Source organism: Ranitomeya variabilis, chromosome 1 (genome assembly GCF_051348905.1).
Source record: "Ranitomeya variabilis isolate aRanVar5 chromosome 1, aRanVar5.hap1, whole genome shotgun sequence".
NCBI classification, from domain to species: Eukaryota; Metazoa; Chordata; class Amphibia; order Anura; family Dendrobatidae; genus Ranitomeya; species Ranitomeya variabilis.
Window position 1 is genome coordinate 502,009,824 of NC_135232.1, and position 25,047 is coordinate 502,034,870.

Below are 25,047 nucleotides of genomic sequence, written 5' to 3' on the forward strand. Positions count from 1 at the left end.
AGCTACATGTGTCGCGGCTGTGTGAGTCACAACACATGCATGGAGAGCCCAACAAACAGGTTCTCCATGCATGTCTCGTGACTGTCACACGGCTGCGACACAAGCAGCTGCGGAGGGAAAACAGCTCATCAGCCGAAGCGATCCAGCTTATTCGGTAAGCGCTATAGCTTGCCGAATAAGCAGGGACCCGAAGAAATTCTCTCATCTCTAATTGTGAGTCATGGGGAAAGCAGAAGAATTGTCAACAGATCTATGGGAAAAGGTAGTTGAACGGTATATAACAGGAAAGGGATACAAAAAGATATTCAAGGAATTGATAATGCCAGTAAGCAGCGTTCAAACTGTGATTAACAAATGGAAAAATCAGGGGCTCTGTTAAAAAAACAAAACCACGGTCAGGTAGACAAAAAATTATCCACAACTAACAGGAAAAGTGTTCGGGATGAAAAGAAAAACCCACAAATAACATCAGCTGAAATACAAGACTCTCTGAAAACTAGCGGTGTGGTCGTTTCAAGATGCACACGTTGCGGATTTGCCTGCAGATCCGCAGCGGATTGGACGCTGCGGATTCGCAGAAGTTTTCCAACCGTTTACAGTATCATGCAAACCTATGGAAAACAAATTCTGCAGTGCACATGCTGCGGAAAATACCGCGCGGAAACCCTGGCGATTTATTTTCCGCAACATGTCAATTCTTTGTGCGGATTCCATAGCGTTTTACACCTGTTCCTCAATAGGAATCCACAGGTGTTAAAACGCAGGTGAAATCTGCACAAAAAGGAGATTTTTGTGTACTCACCGTAAAATCCTTTTCTCACAGCCAATCATTAGGGGACACAGGACCATGGGGTGTTATGCTGCTGCCACTAGGAGGACACTAAGTAAACACAGAAAGAAGAGCTCCTCCCCTGCAGTATACACCCTCCTGCTGGCTCTCAGTGAACCAGTTCGGTAACAAAGCAGTAGGAGCTTAATATTTAACAAGGATGAACTATGTCAAAAAACAATTTAACTCAACAAAAACCAAAGCGAATAGGCTAACAGGGTGGGTGCTGTGTCCCACAATGATTGGCTCGGAGAAAAGGATTTTACGGTAAGTACACAAAAATCTCCTTTTCTCCTACGCCTCATTGGGGGGGGACACAGGACCATGGGACGTCCTAAAGCAGTCCCTGGGTGGGAAAACAATTAACTGCAAATGTTACTTGCACCCACAAGTTACAGAAGAGGCACAGCCGCCTGCAAAATTTGTCTGCCGACGGTCGCATCTGCCGAGGCCTGAGAGTGAATATGGTAATGTTTTGTAAAGGTATGCAGGGTGGACCAAGTCGCAGCCTTACAAACTTGTGCTGCCGAAGCTTGGTGCCGGATGGCCCAAGACGCACCCACTAACCAAGTGGAGTGAGCCTTAATCCCTGCTGGGACAGGAAGACCTCTAACTCGGTAGGACTCCTGAATAGCCGAACAGATCCATTTGGCTATTGTCGCCTTGGGAGCGGGAAACCCTTTCCTCGGTCCTTCCGGGAGCACGAATAGGGCATCTGACTTGCGGAAAGACGCTGTCCGTGAGATGTATCTCCTAAGAGCTCTCACTAAATCCAGTGTGTGAAGGGCCTTCTCGATGCGATGGACTGGTGCCGGACAGAGTGAGGGTAAGACAATCTCCTCATTGAGGTGAAAAGAGGATACAACTTTCGGTAGAAAAGACAGGGATGTCCTCAAAACCACCTTATCCTGATGAAAACTCAGGAACGGAACTTGAGAGGACAGAGCCGCCAGCTCGGAGACTCGTCTGATAGAGGTGACCGCAACAAGAAAAGCAACTTTCCATGAAAGGAGAGACAGGGAAACCTCCTGTAGAGGTTCGAAAGGAGCCTGTTGCAAAACTCCGAGGACCAGATTAAGATCCCATGGTTCCAACGGCATCCTATAGGGGGGCGCCCGATGGGAGACTCCCTGAATAAATGTCTTGACCTGTAATCGGTTGGCAATCCTGCGTTGGAAGAGAACAGACAGGGCTGAGATCTGCCCCTTGAGAGAACTAAGGGCGAGACCCAAGTCCAAACCCGTTTGTAAGAACTTGAGAATGGAAGGGATGGAAAAATGTAGAGGAGAATGTCCTCGGTCGCTACACCATGAAAAGAAGGTCTTCCAAGTGCGATGATAGATACGCATAGACGTAGGCTTTCTAGCGTTGTTCATGGTAGCTATGACTTCTGGAGAGAAACCTGCCTGGGTTAGGATCCATGACTCAACGGCCATACCGTCAAACACAGGGCATCTGAGTTCTGGTGGTAAAAAGGGCATTGAGATAGCAGATCTGCGCGATTCGGTAATCGCCAGGGAACGTCGGCAACTAGTTGAACTAGTTCCGCGTACCACGCCCGGCGCGGCCAATCTGGCGCAATCAGGATTACCGGTACCCTCTCCGCTCTGATTTTCTTGATGACTCTAGGTAGGAGAGGAAGCGGGGGAAATATGTACGGAAGCCGAAAATGATGCCACGGGAGTACAAGAGCGTCTGCCCCGATGGCTGCCAGATCGTGGGACCGAGCCATGAAGTCGGGAACCTTGGAATTCAGCCGTGACGCCATCAGATCCACGTCCGGGGTTCCCCAACGACAGCAGATCTGGTGGAAGATCTCCTGATGGAGAGACCACTCCCCGGAGTCGAGGCATTGCCGACTGAGGAAGTCTGCCTCCCAATTGTCCACTCCCGGGATGTGAACCGCAGAGATCATTGAGCGGTTTTCCTTGGCCCATCGGAGAATGTGGCCTACCTGTGTCATGGCCGCCCTGCTGCGGGTTCCCCCTTGGTGGTTGATGTATGCCACTGCAGTGGTGTTGTCGGACTGAATCCTGATTGGGCGACCTGCTAGGAAGGGATGGAACTGGAGAAGTGCCAGCTTGATCGCCCGGATTTCCAAGATGTTGATTGGAAGGCGTGATTCCTGGGGGGACCAGCGGCCCTGAGCAGTGTAATGAAGAAACACCGCTCCCCAGCCTAGAAGACTGGCGTCTGTCGTCACAACCAGCCAGTGTACTGGAAGAAAAGACTTCCCTTGATTCAGGGAGGATTTTCATGTCCACCACCTGAGAGACTGTCTGACTCGCTGGGGAAGGAGGAACCGACGGTCTAGGGAGAATGGGTTCCTGTCCCAAACAGCCAGGAGGGGATGCTGTAGAGGACGGAGGTGTAGTTGGGCAAATGGAACCGCCTCCATAGATGCTACCATCCTGCCGAGGACTCTCAAACTGAAGCGCAGAGAGTGAGAGCGCGGCTGAGAGAGCTTCTGAGCATCTCGCTGTAAGACTGAGATCTTTTCCGGGGGAAGAAGAACCAACCCCCGGGACGAGTCGAGTATCATTCCTAGAAAAGAAATTAGCTGAGCCGGTACTGGGGAAGATTTTTTGAAGTTTAACTTCCAACCCAGGCGAGAAAGGGTATCTCTTATGATGGCCAAGACTTCCTTGCAGGAGCGGAAAGAGGGGCCTTTGATGAGGATATCATCTAAATACGGGAGCGCCACCACTCCTCGGGAGTGGAGTATGGCCACGGCAGCCGCCATGACCTTGGTGAATACCCTGGGAGTGGTGGCGAGGCCGAAGGGCAGAGCAACAAATTGGAAGTGATCATCATGAACTGCGAAGCGAAGAAACCTTTGGTGAGAAGGTAAAATAGTAATGTGGAGGTATGTGTCCTGGATGTCTATAGACGCCAGGAACTCGCCTTTTTCCATGGAGGCGATGACAGAACAAAGCGATTCCATCCGGAACCGTCGTACCCTGACGAACCTGTTCAGCAGTTTTAGGTCCAGTATGGGCCGTACTGTACCGTCCTTCTTTGGAACAATGAAGAGGTTTGAATAAAAACCTTGAAACCTTTCGCTTTGAGGGACCGGAATAATAACTCCGTCTTTTCTCAGAGAGCTTATAGCTTTGAAGAACTCTGATGCTTGTGCCCTGGGAGGAGAAGACAGGAAAAAAACGGTTTGGAGGATGAGATAAGAGATCTATCTTGTATCCGGAGGACACTAGATCGTGGACCCACTCGTCGTGAACGACCGAGAGCCACGCGGCACTGAAGGAAAGCAGGCGGCCGCCTACTTTGAGGGTGTCTCCTGGATACCGCAGGGAGTCATTGTGTGGAAGGTCTGCCCGTTCTGGCGCCTCTGAATCCCGGCTGCCTTGGCCTGCCTCTCTATGAAGGGGAAGGCTTAAAAGAGGCCTGTGAACCTCTGTCTCCACGTTGTGCACGGCCGGGAGATGTGGAAGTAGAGGGCCAGTTTGAGTTGTAACGAAAAGAAATAGGGAACGAGCCTGTGGTTGCGGGTTCCGAATAGGCCGAGAGGGTCTCTGTTGTGGAAGAAATTTACTCTTCCCTCCAGTGGCATCAGAAATTAACTGGTCGAGCTTTTCCCCAAAAAGGCGATCGCTCTGATATGGGAGAGAAGTCAATGACTTTTTGGAAGTAGAATCCGCACGCCAGTCCCTGAGCCATAAGGACCTCCGGATGGTGATGGCATTTGCTGCTGCTTGAGAAGCGCAGTCAGCAGCATCCAGGGACGCGGTCACTACAAAATCTCCAGCTCTGGCTATCTGAGTAGCGAGGTCTGCTATCTCGGGGGGAAGATTGGTGTCCAGTACTTCTGAAGACCAGTGGGTCATAGCCTTAGCCACCCATGTAGCGGCAAAAGATGGAAAGAGTGCGGCCGCTGAGGCTTCAAAGGCTGAACGCGCCATATTGTCTATCTGACAATCGGTTGGATTTTTGATAGAAGCACCCTCCAAGGAGGATAAAACAGATTTGGTAGCCAGGCGCGATACCGGAGGATCTACTGGGGGAGATTGTGACCAATCTTTTCTTAGATCCTGGGCAAAGGGATATTTGGACTCCATGGGCTTCTGCCCTGGGAATCGTTTATCTGGACGGATCCTGTGAGATTCAACAATTTGCTTAAACTCGGGGTGAGTGGCAAACACTCTGAGCTTGTTTGGTCCTCTTAAAGGACACGGCATGATCCGTTTTAGATAAAGGTTCCCCCTCAAGTCTCAAAGCCTTATTCACTGACTCAATTGGAGAGTCGAGAGTCTCCTGATCGTGATGAAATTCCTGATCTAGGGACGTATCAGAATCGTCCTCTGAAACAGGTTCTCTACTAGCCCCAATGGAAGGGGAGCGAGAAATGGAGCTCTCAGAACCCGAAAACCGTTGATTGTCTGGGGATATGGCATGAGTCCTTTTCCTGGAAGAGTGAGAACTCCTTGGCAAGGTACGACCCCTGGAGTGCGAGGGGTTCTGACCATCGGAAGCGTCGTCCGTATTAGTGCCCTGGTTAGAGGAAGGGTCTCGGAACGAGTCTAACGCTTTTGCCAGGGATGCCATAGACCGGGTAAGGGAGGTAGCCCACTCCACTCAGGGGGACTAGGCTCACTGGGTTCAGTATCAGCAACAGGTGATTCCTGAGCCGTCACCAGTTCACACGCTGTGCATAATGCAGTATTGTGACCCCGGGGTAATGATACCTTACAAGAGGTACATGCAGCGAAAAATACAGTGTGGGTTTTCCCAGACTTTTTGTGAGGCTTTGGTTGAGACATAGTAAAGCCTGGAGGAAAGCGCTTACTAGCAGGGGAAGGGTTAAGCTATGTGTCTGCAGCTTACCCAGGTCCTGTGTCTTGAGTCCTCAGGGCAGGTCCACAGTGTAGGCAGAGAAAAACGCTAGTCCTGAGGGCTGTGATAGGAAACGCTGGAGCAGTGCTGCAGCATCAGGGCTGTGGGTGTCCCAAGATGGCCGCCAAGACCAGGAAGTGGGAGCTCGTCACAGGGAACGAGAAGCGCCAAAAAGTGGGCGGGGCTAGCTGACGGTGGGTGTGGCCAAAATGCCGGCTTGTATTGAGGTAAAAAATGTTTTCTCTGCGGTTGCGGCCTGCAGCGCCGCGACCACTATTAGCGCCATCATTAGCTGCACTCCTTCGTGGGGTTGCCGCACTAAGGACCACCCACGGACACAGGCTTAAGGTGCGGACCTCCCATACCCCGGGGACCAGGACCCCCCAGCGCCTCGGCCCCCGCAGTGTACTCACGGTAGATGCGGTGGGCCGGTGCTCAATCCACCGTCGCCATAGTCAGGGAGGGGGTGAAGAGCTTCTGCCGCCATGCGACATCAGCTATATCAGTGGTGATGCAGAGGGGGGCTACACAAACGCCATATATATCATGTCCGGCTATGCACCTGGCTCCAGGAGAGGTAGATGGAGGGCTACTCCATGTGGTCGCCTGCTATGAAGGGGGGAGATCGGAACGCGAAGGAACCGTCGCCCGTAAGGTGAGCTCAGGGCTGGCATCCAACGTTGCAGGAAAGGATACGGGAGGAACGCTCCACGTACTTGCCTGTTGATGGTTCGGGGAAGATCGGAGCCTAGAAAGGATCTGCTGCCCCCATTCGCTCCGTTAAAGGAAAAAATAGAACAAAAAATAAAAAATTAAAATAAAAACGGTGGGGTCTGAAGCAGACCCAAGTGCCTCCTACAGACACTAAGCAAGAACTGGTTCACTGAGAGCCAGCAGGAGGGTGTATACTGCAGGGGAGGAGCTATTCTTTCTGTGTTTACTCAGTGTCCTCCTAGTGGCAGCAGCATAACACCCCATGGTCCTGTGTCCCCCAATGAGGCGTAGGAGAAAAACTGTGGAAATCTGCTGTAAGTCCGAGGGGTTTTTCAAAATCTGCACGGAAAAATCCGCAACATGGGCACATAGCCTAAGGAGGCACTTGAAGAAAAATGAGTTGCATGGTCGAGTTGCCAGAAGAAAGTCATTACTGCACAAATGCCACAAAGTATATTGCCTACAATAAGCAAAACAGCACATAGACAAGCCTGAAAACTTCTGGAACAAGGTAATTTGGAGTGATGAGACCAATATTGAACTTTTTGTCCACAACCATAAACGTTACATTTGGAGAGAGGTCAACAATGCCAATGATGAAAGAAACACCATTCCTACTGTAAAGCATGGAGGTGGATCGCTGATGTTTTGGGAATGTGTGAGCTACAAAGGCACAAGAAACTTAGTCAAAGTTGAAGGAAAGATGAATAAAGCACGCTATCAGTAAATACTGGAGGCAAATTTACACTCATCAGCCTGGAAGCTGCGCAAGGGACGTTATTGGATGTTCCAACATGACAACGATCCAAAACACAAGGCTAAGTCGACCGGTCATTGGCTACAGCAGAACAAAGTGAAGGTTCTGGAGTGGCCATCTCAGTCTCTTGACCTCAATATCATTGAGCCACTCTGGGGTGATCTCAAATGCGCAGTTCATGCTAGACAGCCCAGGAATTTACAGGAACTGGAAGCTTTTTGCCAACAAGAGAGGGCAGCTTCACCATCTGAGAAAATAAAGAACCTCATCCACAACAACTACCACAAAAGACTTCAAGCTGTCATTGATGTTAGAGGTGGCAATATATGGTATTAAGAAATGGGGCATGTGAACTTTTGATTAGGGTTGTCATTATGATTTAAAAAGAGAAAACAGTAGTTTTAAAAGTTTTGGTGTAATCATTCATATTCTCTGTAAAAAAGGCCAAGAAACCAGAAATTCTACCGGGGTATGTAAACTTTTGAGCACAACTGTATTTTGATCCCTATATAACTCTTTACATATTTTGGATTCGCACCACCCTTGTCCGATACTTTTTGTCGACCACTTGCTATAAACACCTGTGTTCTTGCTTTTCGTCAACTGTTTTCATAATGATGTTCATTGGTTTACATAATGATGAAATAAACTGATATTTTATGCATATATGGACCAAGACTCCAAGTCCCTTGAAGGAATCACATCTTCAAGGATGCCAAAATTTTAGCATCTGCCCATTTTCCATTTTGCAATTTTTAACCACTTTACAAACTTTGACGTATCCATACGTCCAAGCCGCCTGGAACTTACCAACCTTGGAAATATGGAAACGTCATGGTGCACGATTGCCGCCGGGTGTTAGCCGATTCTGACAGCTGACATCCGGCATTTAGTGTAGGAGTGGTGCCCGCGTCGCTCCCGACACTTTAACCCCCTAAATACTACAATCGAAATAGCAGTATTTAGCAAGCAAGCAGAGGGCGGGAACCCCCACTGCTGTCTGATCGGTGGCCCCGCAACATCATTGCGAGGATCACAAAATACCGTATTTTCCGGCGTACAAGACGACTTTTTAACCCCTGAAAATCTTCTTAAAAGTCGGGGGTCGTCTTGTACGCCGGGAATCGCCTTGTACGCCGGGTGTATATGGTGGGTGGGGGGGGGAGTGATCCTGATGACGACGAGGGGGCGTCTCACAGAAAAGTGAGTATCCCCCATTACCTTATCATAGCGCTGCAGCGTGGGGTCTCTGTGCTGGGAGCGGCGGCGGCTGCTGTGCTGTGGCGGCTCCTCTTCTGCAGTGTGGGGCCTCTGGTGCTGTGGGGCGGTGGCGGCGGCGGCGTATCTTCATGCAGTCGGGGCTCCTCCGGCATCTCAGCCTGGAAGCCCCGCCGGCAACTCCATCGGTACAATGCGCTGGCCTCCGGGAAAATGGCCGCTGCTTAGATTCAGATCTCGTTGAGATCTGAATCTGAGCATGCGCAGCCCCCAGCGGCCGGGCCACCGCATCGCACCTATTGAGCTGCCTCCGGGAAAATGGCCACTGCTCAGATTCAGATCTCGTCTCCCGAGATCTCGGGACGAGATCTGAATCTGAGCAGCGGCCATTTTCCCGGAGGCCACCTGACCGCATTGTACCCATGGAGTTGCCGGCGGGGCTTCCAGTCTTTGAGATGCCGGAGGAGCCCCGACTGTATGAAGATACGCCGCCGCCACCGCCCCACAGCACCAGAGGCCCCACACTGCAGAAGAGGAGCCGCCACAGCACAGCACAGCACAGCACAGCACAGCACAGCACAGCAGCCGCCGCTCCCAGCACAGAGACCCCACGCTGCAGCGCTATGATAAGGTAATGGGGGATACTCACTTTCCTGTGAGACGCCCCCTCGTCCTCATCAGGATCACTCCCCCCCCCCCCAAAAGGCACATATTCACCGGCCCTATAAGACGACATAGGGTGTATAAGAAGACCCCCGACTTTTAAGAAGATTTTATTTTTTAACTGGTAAAGTTGGGGGGTCGTCTTATACGCCCAGTCGTCTTATACGCCGGAAAATACGGTACAAAAAATTATATTGTACCCATAAATATTTCTATGGAAAAAAAAAAAAAAAACACATAACAAAAGTACACATATTTGGTATCGCCACGCCCAGAACAACCTGCCGCATAATACTGTCCCACTAGTTAACCCCTTTAGTGAACGCCGCAAAAAAAAAAAAAAATCAATAATAGATGCTGTATCATACTGCTGAACAAAAAGTGGAATAAAACCCGATCAAAAAGACAAGTGTAAATACAAATGGTATAGATGAAAACATCTTGTTCTGCAAAAAACAAGCAGCCATAAAGCTCCATCAGCGGAAAAAAAAGTGAGTTCTAGCTCTCAGAATAAAGTGATGCAAAAATATATTTTTTTCCAAAAAATAGTTTTTACTGTGTAAAAGCACCAAAACATACATTAAAACCCCAAATATAAATGTGGTATTGCTGCAATCGTATTGACCCAAAAAATAATGCTGCCTTGATAATTTCACCATGCAGAATGGCATATGAAAAACAAAAAAATTCCTGAATTGCTGGTTTTTGTTTATTCAGCGTCCCAATAGGTCTGTCACCTGTCAATGGATATATTGGGTGCTTCCACGTTACTGGTAGTACAAAGGCTCAGGAAAAGCTAAATGGCTCCTCACCCCCCTCAAAAGAAATTCAGAAGTTGCCCCCTCCCTTCTGAGCCCCACAATGTGCATAAATTACATTGAGGCCATGTGCACACGTTGCAGAATTCTGCAACTCCCTGCTGCGGGAAATACGCATGCAGAATTGGCATGCATTTTCCCGCTAAACACTAGGGTTTTGCAAGCGTAATTAGCTTGCAGAATGCTAGCGTTTTCCAAGCGATCTGTAGCATCGCTTGGAAAATTTATTGACAGGTTGGTCACACTTGTCAAACATAGTGCTTGACAAGTGTGACCAACTTTTTACTATTGATGCAGCCAATGCAGTATCAATAGTAAAAAGATATAATGTTAAAAATAATAATAATAAAAAAAAGTATCGTGATATTCTCACCTTCCCGCTCCTCGCGATACTCCCAGCAGCTCCCGTTTCCAGTAATGCCCTGCGGCAAAGACCCCAGATGATGTAGCATCTCGCAAGACCGCTACGTCATCACAGGTCATTATCGCAAGGCATTACTGGGAACGGGAGCATCGTGAGGAGTGGGAAGGCTGCGGGGGCTGCCGGAAGGTGAGAATATCACGATTTTTTATTTTAATATATATATATATTTTTTTTTAACAGGTATATGGTTCCCAGGGCCTGGAGGAGAGTCTCCTCTCCTCCACCCTGGGTACCAACCACACATGATCTGCTTACTTCCCGCATGGTGGGCATAGCCACATGTGGGAAGTATAAGCAGATCAATGCATTCCTATGTGTGCGGAATCCCCGCGATTCCGCACAAAGAATGAACATGCTGCATTTTTTTGGGGAATACGATTCCGCTGCGGGAAAAAACGCAGCATGTGCGTGCACAAAAAACACGGAATGCATTAAAAATGATGGGATGGACTAAGACAGGGCTTGTAAAAACTACTTTTGATGTTCAAATGATTTTTTTTCTCTGTATGCTGTTTACTGATCGGATTTTATATTTTGATAGAATGGAGTTTTCAGAACACAAATACCAAACGTGTATTTTAAAAAAATCTAACGGGGACTAGTGATGAGCGAATATACTCATTACTCAAGATTTCCCAAGCACGCTCGGGTGTCCTCCGAGTATTTTGTAAGTGTTCGGAGATTTAGTTTTCCTTGCAGCAGCTGAATGACAGCTACTAGCCTGCTTGATTACATGTGGGGATTCCCTAGCAACCAGGCAACCCCCACATGTACTTATGCTGGCTAACAGATGTAAATCATTCAGCAGCGGCGAAGAAAACTAAATCTCCGAGCACTAAAAAATACTCAGAGGACACTCGAGCGTGCTCAAGAAATCTCGAGTAACGATTATATTCACTCATCACTAATGGGGACGATTGTATTTTTTCATATTTTTTAACCCCTTAACCCTCAAGGGTGGTTTGCACGTTAACGACCGGGCCAATTTTTACAATTCTGACCACTCTCCCTTTATGAGGTTATAACTCTGGAACGCTTCAATGGATCACACAAAATCTATTTATATATAGAATTGTCTAAGGGTTTTTCTGTCTGTCCTGGAAATCCCACGTCTCTGATTGGTTGAGGACGCATGGGCCTCGACCAATCAGCGACGGGCACAGTATCGACGTAGATGTCATAATGGTTGCCATGGCGACGATGATGTCATAAAGGTTGCCTCGACCAATCAGCGACGGGCACAGTCTGCCGCGAATTCTGGAATCATCATTGTCCATATACTACGGGGACATGCATATTCTAGAATACCCGATGCGTTAGAATCGGTCCACAATCTAGTACTTAATAAGGAACATTTCCCACACGTCTACTTTACATCAGCACAATTTTGGAACCAAATTTTTTTTTTTTGTTAGGGAGTTATAAGGGTTAAAAGTTGACCAGCAATTTCTCATTTTTACACCACCATTTTTTTTTTTTAGGGACCACATCACATTTGAAGTCATTTTGAGGGGTCTATATGACAGAAAATAACCAAGTGTGACACCATTCTAAAAACTGCACCCCTCAAGGTGCTCAAAAACCACATTCAAGAAGTTTATTAACCCTTCAGGTGTTTCACAGGAATTTTTGGAATGTTTAAAAAAATGAACATTTAACTTTTTTTCCACTAAAAATTTACTTCAACTCCAATTTGTTTTATTTTACAAAAGGTAACAGGAGAAATTGGATCCCAAAAGTTGTTGTACAATTTGTCCTGAGTACGCCAATACCCCATATGTGGGGGTAAACCACTGTTTAGGAGCATGGCAGAGCTCGGAAGGGAAGGAGCGCCGTTTGACTTTTCAATGCTAAATTGACTGGAATTGAGATCTTTAGCTTCAACCCTAACTTTAGCCCCAACCCTAACTTTAGCCCCAACCTAACCCTAACTTTAGCTCCAACCCTATCCTTAACTTTAGCCCAACCCTAACTTTAGCCCCAACCCTAACCCTTACCGTAGCCCCAACCCCAACTGTAGCCCCAACCCTAACCCTAATGGGAAAATGGAAATAAATACATTTTTTAAAATTTTATTTTTTTCCTAACTAAGGGGGTGATGAAGGGGGATTTGATTTACTTTTATAGCGAGTTTTTTAGGAAATTTTTATGATTGGCAGCTGTCACACAAAAAGACGCTTTTTATTGCAAAAAATAGTTTTTGCGTCTCCACATTTTGAGAGCTATAATGTTTCCAGATTTAGGTCCACAGAGTCATGTGAGGTCTTGTTTTTTGCAGGAAGAGTTGACTTTTTATTGGTACCATTTTTCAGGCACGTGACATTTTTTTATCGCTCTCTATTCCGATTTTTGTGAGGCAGACTGACCAAAACCAGCTATTCATGAATTTTTTTTAATTTTTTTTTTTTTTTAGGGGGGGGGGGTGGGGGGGGGGGGGGGGCGCGTTTATACCGTTCCACGTTTGGTAAAAATGATAAAGCAGTTTTATTCTTCGGGTCAGTACGATTACAGCGATACCTCATTTATATAATTTTTTTATGTTTTAGCGCTTTTATACGATAACTATTATATAAAAAATAATTATTTTTGCATCGCTTTATTCTGAGGACTATAACTTGATGACGTTTTCAGCGGTGCCATGGTTATTTATATCCGTCTTTTTGATCGAGTGTTATTCCACTTTTTGTTCGGCGGTATGATAAAACCTTTTTTTGCCTCTTTTTTTTACGGTGTTCACTGAAGGGGTTAACTAGTTGGGCAGTTTTATAGATCGGGTCGTTACGGACGTGGCGATACTAAATATGTGTACTTTTATTGTTTGTTTTTTTATTCAGATAAATGTATTTATTTATTGGAACTATATATATTTTTTCTTTATTTAGAATTTTTTTTTTTCCTTTTACTTTTTTACATTGCCCCAGGGGGGACATCACTGTATAGTGACAGATCGCTGATCTGACACTTTGCAGTGCCCTGTGTCAGATCAGCGATCTGACAGGCACTGAAGGGAGGCTTCCCGTCTCATGCTCTGAGCAGGCGCTTGAAAGCCACCTCCCTGCAAAACCCAGAAGGCCCCCCGTGGCCATTTTGGATCCGGGGCCTGCAGGGAGGAGGAGGTAGGAGACCCTCGGAGCAACGCGATCACATCGCGTTGCTCTGAGGGTCTCAGGGAAGCACACAGGGAGCCCCCTCCCTGCGCGATGCTTCCCTGTGCCGCCGGAACGCTGCGATCTTGAGAGCTCCTGGCTCATAGTGCCGGACACCCGGCGGTGAGCGCGGCCGATCGACTATCCAGTCACTGGGAATTAAGTCCCAGGTCACCTTGACGGGACAGTACGTCATATGGGATTAAGGGGTTAAAAACTATACCCCCCAACACACTTTTCACTGTATTAAATTTTTCCTTTCAGGGACTTGAAGCAGCGATCGTCCCATTGCTTGTACTATACATAGCAGCGCATCAGGAGGATCAAAATGACAGCCTTCAGAAGACCTCCGGCCCTCATGACAACCCATCGGCGCCCCACAATAACATCATGGGGGCGAGAAATGAGGCCTACCCCCCCCCCCCCCACTTTCCTGCAGCACGTGTTAAATGCCGCTGTCTGAGATCGGGATTTAACAGCTGTTCGAGGCACATACGTTTAAGGCCCCTTTCACACATCAGTTTTTGCAGTCAGTCACAATCCGTCAAATTTTTTAAAAAAATGAATCAGGCGACTAATGCCGCCGGATCCGTTTTTTTCTCATAGACTTGTATTAGCGACGGATTGCCTCATGTTTCATCTGTCGTTCTCCGGATCCGACAAAAATTGTTTGTCCGGCGACTGGAGACAACGGACAAAGTAACTTTTTTTTGTGTCTGTCGAAAATAACGGACAGCGATGGATCCGTTGCCGTCCGTAGTTTGCTCTAATGGAAGCCTATGGGCACCGGATCTGTCAAATGACAGAATCCGGCGATGAAATCCGGTTTTTTTTTTTTGAACTAAGCATGCTCCAATTTATTTAGCCAGATCCGCTAGTCGGATCCATCGAAAAAAACAAATCCATCGCATACGTTTTTCACAATCTGCGAAGGATCTGTCGAGCCAACGGATTGTGACTGACGGCAAAAAACTGATGTGTGAAAGGGGCCTAAGTCATATGTTGCGAAGGGGTTAAATATGTCAAAATGCAGGCTAGTCTATGAAGGGTAAAAAGTTGCAATATAAAAGGTGTTATTGCTTTTCAGACTATTCACCTCTTGATGTCGGTTTCCTTCCCGAATATAAACACTTGCCAGGTTTGTCACTATAAACGTCCATAACTCTTGGTGTGTGGTTAGCTGTAACGAAATGAAAAATCTACAATAAAAGCAGTCTTTACATGAAATTTTACATATAAACAACAGCAATGAAGCCCATGCTGCCCACACAGAGCATACTTATGCAAATGGCAGTGTATATAGATCGGCAGCGTAGACCTATAAGTGTGTGCTATTGATTAATATTGGAGATATACACTACTGTTCAAATGTTTAGGGTCACCCAATTTTGTGTTTTCCATGAAAACTCATACTTTTAATAATCAAATAAGTTGCCAAATGAATTGAAAATCTAGTCCAGACATTGACAAGGTTCGAAAAAAGATTTTTATTTGAAACAATAATTTTCTCCTTCAAACTTTGCTTTCGTCAAAGAATGCTCCCTTAGCAGCAATTACAGCATTGCAGACATTTGGCATTCTAGCAGTTAATTTGCTGAGGTAATCTGGAGAAATGTCACCCCATGCTTCCAGAAGCCCCTCCCACGAGTTGGTATGGCTTGATGGGCAATTTTTGCATACCATACGGTCAAGCTGCTCCCAAAACAGCTCAATGGGGTTGAGGTCTGGTGACTGCGCTGGCCACTCCATTACAGATAGAATACCAGCTCCCTGCTTCTTCCCTAAATAGTTCTTGCATAATTTGGAGGTGTGCTTTGGGTCATTATCCTGTTATAGGATGAAATTGGCTCCAATCAAGGGCTGTCCACAGGGTATGGCATGGCACTGCAAAATGGAGTGATAGCCTTCCTTACTCAATATCCCTTTTACCTTGTACAAATCTCCCACTTTACCAGCACCAAAGCAACCCCAGACCATCACATTACCTCCACCATGCTTGACAGATGGCGTCAGGAACTCTTCCAGCATCTTTTCAGTTGTTCTGCGTCTCACAAATGTTCTTCTGTGTGATCCAAACACCTCAAACTTGGATTTGTCTGTCCATAACACTTTTTTCTAATCTTCCTCTGTCCAATGTCTGTGTTCTTTTGCCCATATTAATCTTTTCCTTTTATTAGCCAGTCTCAGATATGGCTTTTTCTTTGCCACTCTACCCTGAAGGCCAGTATCCCGGAGACACCTCTTTACTGTAGACGTTGACACTGGCGTTTTGCATGTACTATTTAATGAAGCTGCCAGTTGAGGACCTGTGAGGCGTCGATTTCTCAAACTACAGACTCTAATATACTTGTCTTGTTGCTCAGTTGCGCAGCTGGGCCTCACATTTCTTTCTACTCTGGTTAGAGCCTTTTTGTGGTCTCCTCTGACGGGAGTAGTACACACCGTTGTAGGAAATCTTCAGTTTCTTGGAAATTTCTCGCATGGAATAGCCTTCATTTCTAAGAACAAGAGCAGACTGTCGAGTTTCACATGAAAGTTCTTTTTTTCTGGCCATTTTGAGAGTTTAATGGAACCAAGAAATGTAATGCTCCAGATTCTCAACTAGCTCAAAGGACGGTCAGGTTTATAGGTTCTCTAAGCAGCCAAACTGTTTTCAGCTGTGCTAACATACCGATACTTGCACAAGGGTTTTCAAGGGTATTCTAACAATCCATCAGCCTTCTTACACAGTTAGCAAACACAAAGTACCATAAAAACAGTGGAGTGATGGTTGTTGTAAATGGGCCTCTATACACCTATTAAGATATTGCATTACAAACCAGACGTTTGCAGCTAGAATAGTCGTTTATCACATTAACAATGTATAGAGTACATTTCTGAATCATTTAATGTTAGCTTCATTGCAAAAAAACTGTGCTTTTCTTTAAAAAATAAGGAAATTTCTAAGTGACTCTAAACTTTTTGAACGGTAGTGTATGTCCACACAAATCTTAGAATCTGGTCAGAATCGTGACCATGTTTATGTGGCGAAACTATACTCACCCTCAATGCAGTCGTGAACTGTGCCTCTGCATTATCCATACAGTTTACAGAAATGCAATATAAACCCTGTGTAAAACAAAAAGTGGTTGAAGTCATCAGAAATATTGATAGCCATACTAAACTGAAACCTAGTGCAGTTATACAGAGAAAGAAAAAAGAAATGTATAAGGCCACATGCACACGTTCAGTATTTGGTTAGTTTTGTTACATTTTACTTGAGTTTGCATCAGGTGCTCGTGCATGCATGGAGCATCGCAGATCCCCACGTTTTTGGCAGTTTAACCCCTTCACCCCCGGAGCTTTTTCCGTTTTCGTTTTTCGCTACCCTCCTTCCCAGAGCCATAACTTTTTTATTTTTCCGTCAATTTGGCCATGTGAGGGCTTATTTTTTGCGGGACGAGTTGTACTTTTGAACGACATCATTGGTTTTAGCATGTCGTGTACTAGAAAACGGGAAAAAAATTCCAAGTGCAGTGAAATTGCAAAAAAAGTGCAATCCCACACTTGTTTTTTGCTTGCCTATTTTGCTAGGTTCACTAAATGCTAAAACTGACCTGCGCCATTTTCCGATACACGTAGCGTCTCCATTTTTCGTGATCTGAGGTCAGGTGAGGGCTTATTTTTTGCGTGCCGAGCTGACGTTTTTAATGATACCATTTTGGTGTAGATACGTTCTTTTGATCGCCCGTTATTGCATTTTAATGCAATGTCGTGGCGACAAAAAAAACTTAAATCTGGCGTTTCGAATTTTTTTCTCATTACGCCATTTAGCGATCAGGTTAATGCTTTTTTTTTATTGATAGATCGGGCGATTCTGAACGCGGCGATACCAAATATGTGTAGGTTGGGTTTTTTTATTGATTTATTTTGATTGGGGCGAAAGGGGGGTGATTTAAACTTTTACATTTTTTTTATTTTTTTCACATTTTTAAAAACTTTTTTTTTTAACTTTTGCCATGCTTCTATAGCCTCCATGGGAGGCTAGAAGCAGGCACAGCCCGATCGGCTCTGCTATGCAGCAGTGATCAAAAGATCGCTGCTACACAGCAGATTTGCAGGTGTGCTGTGAGCGCCGACCACAGGGGGGCGCTCACAGCCACCGGCAATCAGTAACCATAGAGGTCTCAAGGACCTCTATGGTTACAATGGAGGAGCATCGCCAACCCCCGATCATGTGACGGGGGTCGGCGATGCGCTCATATCCGGCCGCACGGCCGGATGCGGTAGTTAAATGCCGCTGTCTGCGTTTGACAGCGGCATTTGACTAGTTAACCCCTTCATGACCCAGCCTATTTTGGCCTTAATGACCTTGCCGTTTTTTGAAATTCTGACCAGTGTCCCTTTATGAGGTAATAACTCAGGAACGCTTCAACGGATCCTAGCGATTCTGAGATTGTTTTTTCGTGACATATTGGGCTTCATGATAGTGGTAAATTTAGGTCGATAATTTCTGAGTTTATTTGTGAAAAAAACGGAAATTTGGCGAAAATTTTGAAAATTTCGCAATTTTCACATTTTTAATTTTTATTCTGTTAAACCAGAGAGGTATGTGACACAAAACAGTTAATAAATAACATTTCTCACATGTCTACTTTACATCAGCACAATTTTGGAAACAAATTTTTTTTTTGCTAGGAAGTTATAAGGGTTAAAATTTGACCAGTGATTTCTCATTTTTACAACAAAATTTACAAAACCATTTTTTTTAGGGACCACCTCACATTTGAAGTCAGTTTGAGGGTTCTATATGGCTGAAAATACCCCAAAGTGACACCATTCTAAAAACTGCACCCCTCAAGGTGCTCAAAACCACATTCAAGAAGTTTATTAACCCTTCAGGTGTTTCACAGCAGCAGAAGCAACATGGAAGGAAAAAATGAACATTTAACTTTTTAGTCACAAAAATGATATTTTAGCAACAATTTTTTTATTTTCCCAAGGGTAAAAGGAAAAACTGGACCACGAACGATGTTGTCCAATTTGTCCTGAGTACGCTGATACCTCATATGTGGGGGTAAACCACTGTTTGGGCATACGGCAGGGCTTGGAAGGAAAGGAGCGCCATTTGACTTTTTGAATGAAAAATTGGCTCCAATCTTTAGCGGACACCATGTCGCGTTTGGAGAGCCCCCGTGTGCCTAAACATTGGAGCTCCCCCACAAGTGACCCCATTTTGGAAACTAGACCCCCCAAGGAACTTATCTAGAAGCATAGTGAGCACTTTAAACCCCCAGGTGCTTCACAAATTGATCCGTAAAAATGAAACAGTACTTTTTTTTCACAAAAAAATTATTTTCGCCTCAATTTTTTCATTTTCACATGGGCAACAGGATAAAATGGATCCTAAAATTTGTTGGACAATTTCTCCTGAGTACACTGATACCTCACATGTGGGGGTAAACCACTGTTTGGGCACATGGTAAGGCTCGGAAGGGAAGGAGCGCCATTTGACTTTTTGAATGAAAAATGATCTCCATCGCTAGCAGAGACCATGTCACGTTTGGAGAGCCCCCGTGTGCCTAAACATTGGAGCGCTCCCACAAGTGACCCCATTTTGGAAAGTAGACTCCCCAAGGAACTTATCTAGAAGCATAGTGAGCACTTTAAACTCTCAGGTGCTTCACAAATTGATCCGTAAAAATGAAAAAGTACTTTTTTTTCACACAAAATTTCTTTTAGCCTCAATTTTTTCATTTTCACATGGGCAACAGGATAAAATGGATCCTAAAATTTGTTGGGCAATTTCTGCTGAGTATGTTGATACCTCATATGTGGGGGTAAACCACTGTTTGGGTGCACGGCAAGGCTCGGAAGGGGAGGCGTGCCATTTGACTTTTTGAATGGAAAATTAGCTCCAATCGTTAGCGAACACCATGTCGCGTTTGGAGAGCCCCTGTGTGCCTAAACATTGGAGCTCCCCTACACGTGACCCCATTTTGGAAACTAGACCCCCCAAGGAACTTATCTAGATGCATAGTGAGCACTTATAACCCCCAGATGCTTCACAGAAGTTTATAACGCAGAGTCGTGAAAATAAAAAAATAGTAGTTACTCACCGATAACGGTGTTTCTCTGAGCCCATGACGGCACCACGGAGAGAGGGGATCCGCCCACCAAGGACAGGAAACCTACAGATAAAAAGGCGGTACCTCTCTCCCGCATCAGTTTGTTTGCAGAGTATAACGGGAACATCAGGTTAATGATCACAAATGTTACTACATTACTAAACCTTAAATAAAGATACCGCGTGCTTATAGATTATATACATAACTAAACATTTTAAATGTGTGCACACCCACGCGTGAGGGAGGGAATGTACGGGTGCCGTCATGGGCTCAGAGAAACACCGTTATCGGTGAGTAACTACTATTTTCTCTGTCCCCCATGACGGCACCACGGAGAGAATTGCAGAGACTGTCTACATTAGGGAGGGACTACCGCTTCCAGAACCCTTCTACCAAAGGTGGGGTCTGAAGATGAATTTAAGTCCAACCGATAGTGTCTAAAGAAAGTTGAGGGTGAAGACCAAGTAGCAGCTCTACATATCTGGTCTATTGTTGCTCCGGCTCTTTCTGCCCAGGAAGCCGCCATCGCCCTAGTTGAATGGGCTTTAACTTCCCCTGGAGCTGGCATCCCACTTGAGGTATAGGCAAGGTTGATGGCATCTTTGATCCATCTTGCCAACGTACCCTTGGAGGCCTTCTTGCCTTTCCGAGGGCCCTGAAAACACACAAAGAGAGACCCTTCCTCTCTACACTCCCTAGTAGCCTCCAGGTAATGGATGAGACACCTTCTAACATCCAAAGTGTGTAGTGATTTTTCCCCCTCGTTTTTAGGGTTAGGACAGAAGGAGGGAAGAGAGATCTCTTGGGACCTATGGAACCGGGAGGCCACTTTTGGTAAGTATGCTGGGTCAGTTTTTAGCACTACCCTGTCCTCCAATATTAGCGTGAAGGGTGGCCCTGCTGACAAGGCCTGTATATCGCTAATTCTTCGGGCTGAAGTGAGGGCTACCAAAAGGGAAGTCTTAAAGGATAGAATCTTTAAGGGGAGTTCTTTTAAGGGCTCAAAGGGTGCCTTGGTGAGGGCCGTGAGAACTAGATTTAAGTCCCACTGTGGGGCTCTACGTGAGGGTAGAGGCCTAGATCTTTCTGCCGCTTTAACGAATCTGGATACCCAACGATTCTTTGCTAGATTGTAATTAAATAGTGCCCCCAATGCAGCAATATGAACCTTCAGAGTGTTAGTAGCTAGGCCTTTTTCCAGCCCATTTTGCAGAAATTCTAACACTAATTTGAGAGGGATTCCTTCGGAGATTTTTGCCCCTGAGGAAGAGAGGAATTTCTTCCAGATTTTACCGTACTGTCTAGTGGTTGTTAATTTCCTACTTTTTAAGAGGGTTGACACTAGACCTTGGGAAAAACCTTTCTCTATCAGTAACCCCCTCTCAAATTCCAGGCTGTCATGTGTAACCTCGCTACCTGCGGGTGTGATACTGGACCCTGGAACAGGAGATTGGGCAGGTCTGGGAGTATCCAAGGGTCTGTTATGGACATCCTTCTGGCCCAGGAAAACCAAGTTCTCTTCGGCCAGTAAGGGGCAATCAATATCACCCGTGCGCTGTCCTCCCTTATTTTCCTGAGAACCGCTGGTATCAGTGTGGTAGGGGGAAACGCATATGCTAGTTTGTGCTTCCAAGGAATCATGAAAGCATCCAGCGCCACCGGGTTCCCTGCTGGGTTTATGGAACAAAAGGGGGTCACCTTCCGATTTAGATTGTTTGCGAAGAGATCTATTGTCGGAACCCCCCACATCTCCGTTATCCGATTGAATATGGACTGGTTTAGTTCCCATTCCCCCTGTTTTAGGCAGACCCGACTTAGGTAGTCTGCTTTGACATTGTCCACCCCTTTTATGTGAAGTGCCGTCAAAGATGCTAAATTTTCCTCGGCCATCTGTAAGATTGAGTGTGTGACTTCCATCAGTGGTTGAGAGTGTGTTCCCCCCTGATGGTTTATATAGGCTACTACCACTCTGTTGTCTGAAAACAGTCTTACATGATGTGAGTGAAGGGGTTTTTGGAATTTTGTAAGGGCGAATTTTACTGCCAGTAACTCCCTCATGTTGGAGGATGCCTCTTTTATGTCGTCTGACCATGTCCACTGAACCACTAGATTGTGTAGGTGAGCCCCCCACCCGAAGGGACTTGCGTCTGTGGTTACCACCTTTGACACTGGAATGACCCACGGTAGACCGCGGGCTAAGTTGCTGTTTTTTGTCCACCAATCTAGCGAGAGAATTGTTTTTAATGAGAAGGTGAACCGACCTTCTAAATTTCCCTTCAGGAAAATTTCTTCCGCTAATGTCTGCCATTGCAGCTGCCTTGTATGTGCCTGGGCCCATTGGACGGCAGAGATGCAAGCTGTCATGGACCCGAGGAGAGACATTGCCTCTCGTAGTGATATAGAGGGGAGATCTCTTGCCCTGGACACTAACCCCACCATCTTTTGGATCTTTTCTTGGGGTAGGCGACATTCCTGGGAGATGGAATCCAATGTGATCCCCAGGTACTCCTGAATCTGACTCGGTATTAGTTTGGACTTCTTCGGATTCAGGAGCCACCCCAAGTTTCCCAAAGAGTCCATAACTAACTGTAGCTGATTTTTGCAATGTTGGGGAGAATTGCCTATTATCAGCAAATCGTCCAGGTATGGGACGATTAGGGTGTTTTGTTTCCTCAGGTCTGCCATGACTTCCGCTATCAATTTGGTAAATACCCTTGGGGCTATTGCGAGACCAAATGGTAGGGCTGTAAACTGGTAATGCTTTACCATCCCTCCTATTTCGATTGCCACCCTGAGGAATTTTTGGAAGTCTTTGTGAATGGGGACGTGGTAGTATGCGTCCTTTAAGTCGAGCACTACCATGAAACAATACGGAAACAACATTTTGACTGCTGTCTTTATTGTCTCCATTTTGAAGGGTTCCACAATCAGGTGTTTGTTTAAATTTTTTAAATTGATAATCGTCCTGAAAGAGCCGTCTGGCTTTTTCCTGAGAAAAATCGGGGAGTAGAACCCTCTCCCTCTTTCTCGGAGGGGAACTTCCAGAAGAACCCCTTTGCCTAGTAGTATTGTGAGTTCCTGTTCCAGAGCTATCCGCTCCTGTGGAGAAGCTCTCTGGGATGTTATCAGGAAGGACGGCTGAGGGAACGTAAGAAATTTGAATTTTAGTCCCGACTGTACCAAATCCAGAATCCAGGCACTGCTGGTTATCTTTTCCCAGGCTGAGAGAAAGAGGGACAACCTTCCTCCCACCTGGGGCAAAAGTTCATTGTGATGGTTTTTTGGGATCGGTGGGGCTTTTGTTGAAGATAAACCCTTTGCTCTTGTTCTTTTTGTCTTCCCATCTGTCCTGCGATCTAGGTGGCTTTCTACGGAAGAATTTTTTACTCCGAAAAGGACGTTTATAAGATGGATATTGTAGGACGGGAAAGGACTTCTTTTTGTCCCCTGCTTTCTCCAAAATGTCATCCAGAGTAGAGCCGAAAAGAAATTCTCCCTCACAAGGAATATTACAAAGTTTAGCCTTTGTTTGGAGGTCTCCGGGCCAACATTTGAGCCAGAGGGCTCTTCTGGCTGCATTGGAGAACACCGCTGACCTGGCCGAAAGCCTGATTGAGTCTGCCGACGCATCGGCCAGAAAAGCGGCTGCCCCTTTCATTACTGGTAGGGTTTTCAGTATACTGTCTCTGGATGTTTTGTCTTTGAGCTGGGTTTCCAGCTGGTCAAGCCACACCATAAGGGAGCGGGACGTGCAAGCCGCGGCCACCGCTGGTTTTAGGCCCCCCCCTGCTGCTTCCCAGGAAGTTTTTAGGAAAGCATCTGCTTTCTTATCCATGGGATCCTTTAAGACCCCCATGTCTTCAAAAGGTAGGGCAAACTTTTTTGACGCTTTAGCGATTGCCACGTCTAATTTAGGTGCTTTTTCCCAAAAGGAGCATGCAGGGTCTTCAAAAGGGTATTTCCTTTTGGGTGTAAGTAGGGCCTTTCTTAAAGGTTTTTTCCACTCTTTATTTATTAAGGCTTGTATTTTGTCATTAAGGGGAAACACCCTTCTTTTTTTCTGCTCCAGTCCACCGAACATTATGTCTTGGACAGATTTTTTGGTGTGGGAATCAGCGAGGCCCATGGTACTTCTGACTGCTTTAATTAGGGAGTCTGTTTCTTCTAATGGGAAACAACTACGACCTTTCTGAGAAGAGGATGATGAAGAGGACGATGAAGAAGAATCGGAGGAATTTGAACTAATCTCCCCACTATCTGAGGGACTAGAGTCAGATATAGGGATGCTTTGTTTAATTTTTTTACGTTTTTTTCCCCCCTGGAGAGACTTAAAGGTATCTTCCACCTGAGTTTTAATTAATGTTTTTAGCTCTGTGGCGAACCCTGGAAGCCCTTCACATAGAGTCTCTTCTATACAAGATTTACATAATCTTTTTTCCCAGGAGGCAGGTAAATCTTCTTTACAAAGGGCGCAAATCCTATGTTTGGACTTCCCTGCGCTCTTCCTTCCCGGTTGTGGATGGTCCGTATCGACAGTATGATGCTCCTTCGATCCGGATGCAGCACTAGAATTTTTGCTGTGCTGAGATCCAGACCGTGCTCCAGTTGTACGCCGTTGGACCTGAGAGGTAACTTGCCCCTGCTGCCGGCGTTTTTGCTGCTGCGGTGCCTGCGTTTGCTGCGCTGGTGAGTCCTGGAATTCAGGGTCACTCATGGCTGAGGAACGCTGGCTGTACTCCAATAGAGCAACTAGCCAGGAAGATAGTACTCATTTAAATAGTTAGTGCGCCGGTTTCGCGCGCTCCTCGCCGCTGGATTTGCGCATGCGCGAATCCCAGCATGCACCGCGCCGTCCCAGCAAGCTCTGCGCCGCCCAGAATGCCCTGCTCCAACCAGCAGGCATTGCGGCACCCGCGCATGCGCGATACCAACCCGGAAGTGCAGCACCATGCCGCTGATGCTTCCTGGAGCGCTGTTCACGCGCGCATTGTCGCGCCGTGCACCACCTTATGGAGGGACCCCTCACCGTGGCTTTCGCGGTTGTGTGCCATGTGGAACCCTCACTAGTGAGGATTCCTCTAGGAGCCGCAGCGCTGCTGCTGCAGCCCCCCGCTCACCCTAGAGACCTACTGATCCCAGCGGTGGCGCATCGGGTGGCCCAGCCTAGCCGAGGCAGGGAACCCCCGCTGCCTGAACCGGTCTGACTGGCCCCGGAATCCAACGACGATCTGAGGTAAGATCTGCTGCAGGTCCCGTCAAGGACAGGAAACCAAACTGATGCGGGAGAGAGGTACCGCCTTTTTATCTGTAGGTTTCCTGTCCTTGGTGGGCGGATCCCCTCTCTCCGTGGTGCCGTCATGGGGGACAGAGAAATAATTTTTCTTTCCTCAAAAATGATTTTTAGCCCAGGATTTTTTAATTTTCCAAGGGTAATAGGAGAAATTGGACCCCAAATGTTGTTGTCCAGTTTGTCCTGAGTACGATGATACCCCATATGTGGGGGTAAACCACTGTTTGGGCACA

At 46.4% G+C, this 25,047-nt stretch overlaps 2 protein-coding genes across 2 annotated transcripts in view; one reads left to right on the forward strand and one right to left on the reverse strand.

Annotated features, from left to right (window-relative positions):
* SUGP1 (SURP and G-patch domain containing 1) overlaps positions 1 to 25,047 on the forward strand; it is a 230,459-nt gene that overhangs the window by 35,543 nt on the left and 169,869 nt on the right. The window lies entirely within an intron of this gene.
* The window catches only part of MAU2 (MAU2 sister chromatid cohesion factor), a 120,252-nt gene that overhangs the window by 22,575 nt on the left and 72,630 nt on the right, over positions 1 to 25,047 (reverse strand). Inside the window, exons 12-13 of the mRNA XM_077252439.1 lie at positions 16,460 to 16,525; positions 14,514 to 14,597 (exon numbers count right to left, since the gene is read on the reverse strand). Of these exons, the coding sequence (XP_077108554.1) occupies positions 14,514 to 14,597; positions 16,460 to 16,525 (150 nt within the window). The remainder of the gene's footprint in view (positions 1 to 14,513; positions 14,598 to 16,459; positions 16,526 to 25,047) is intronic.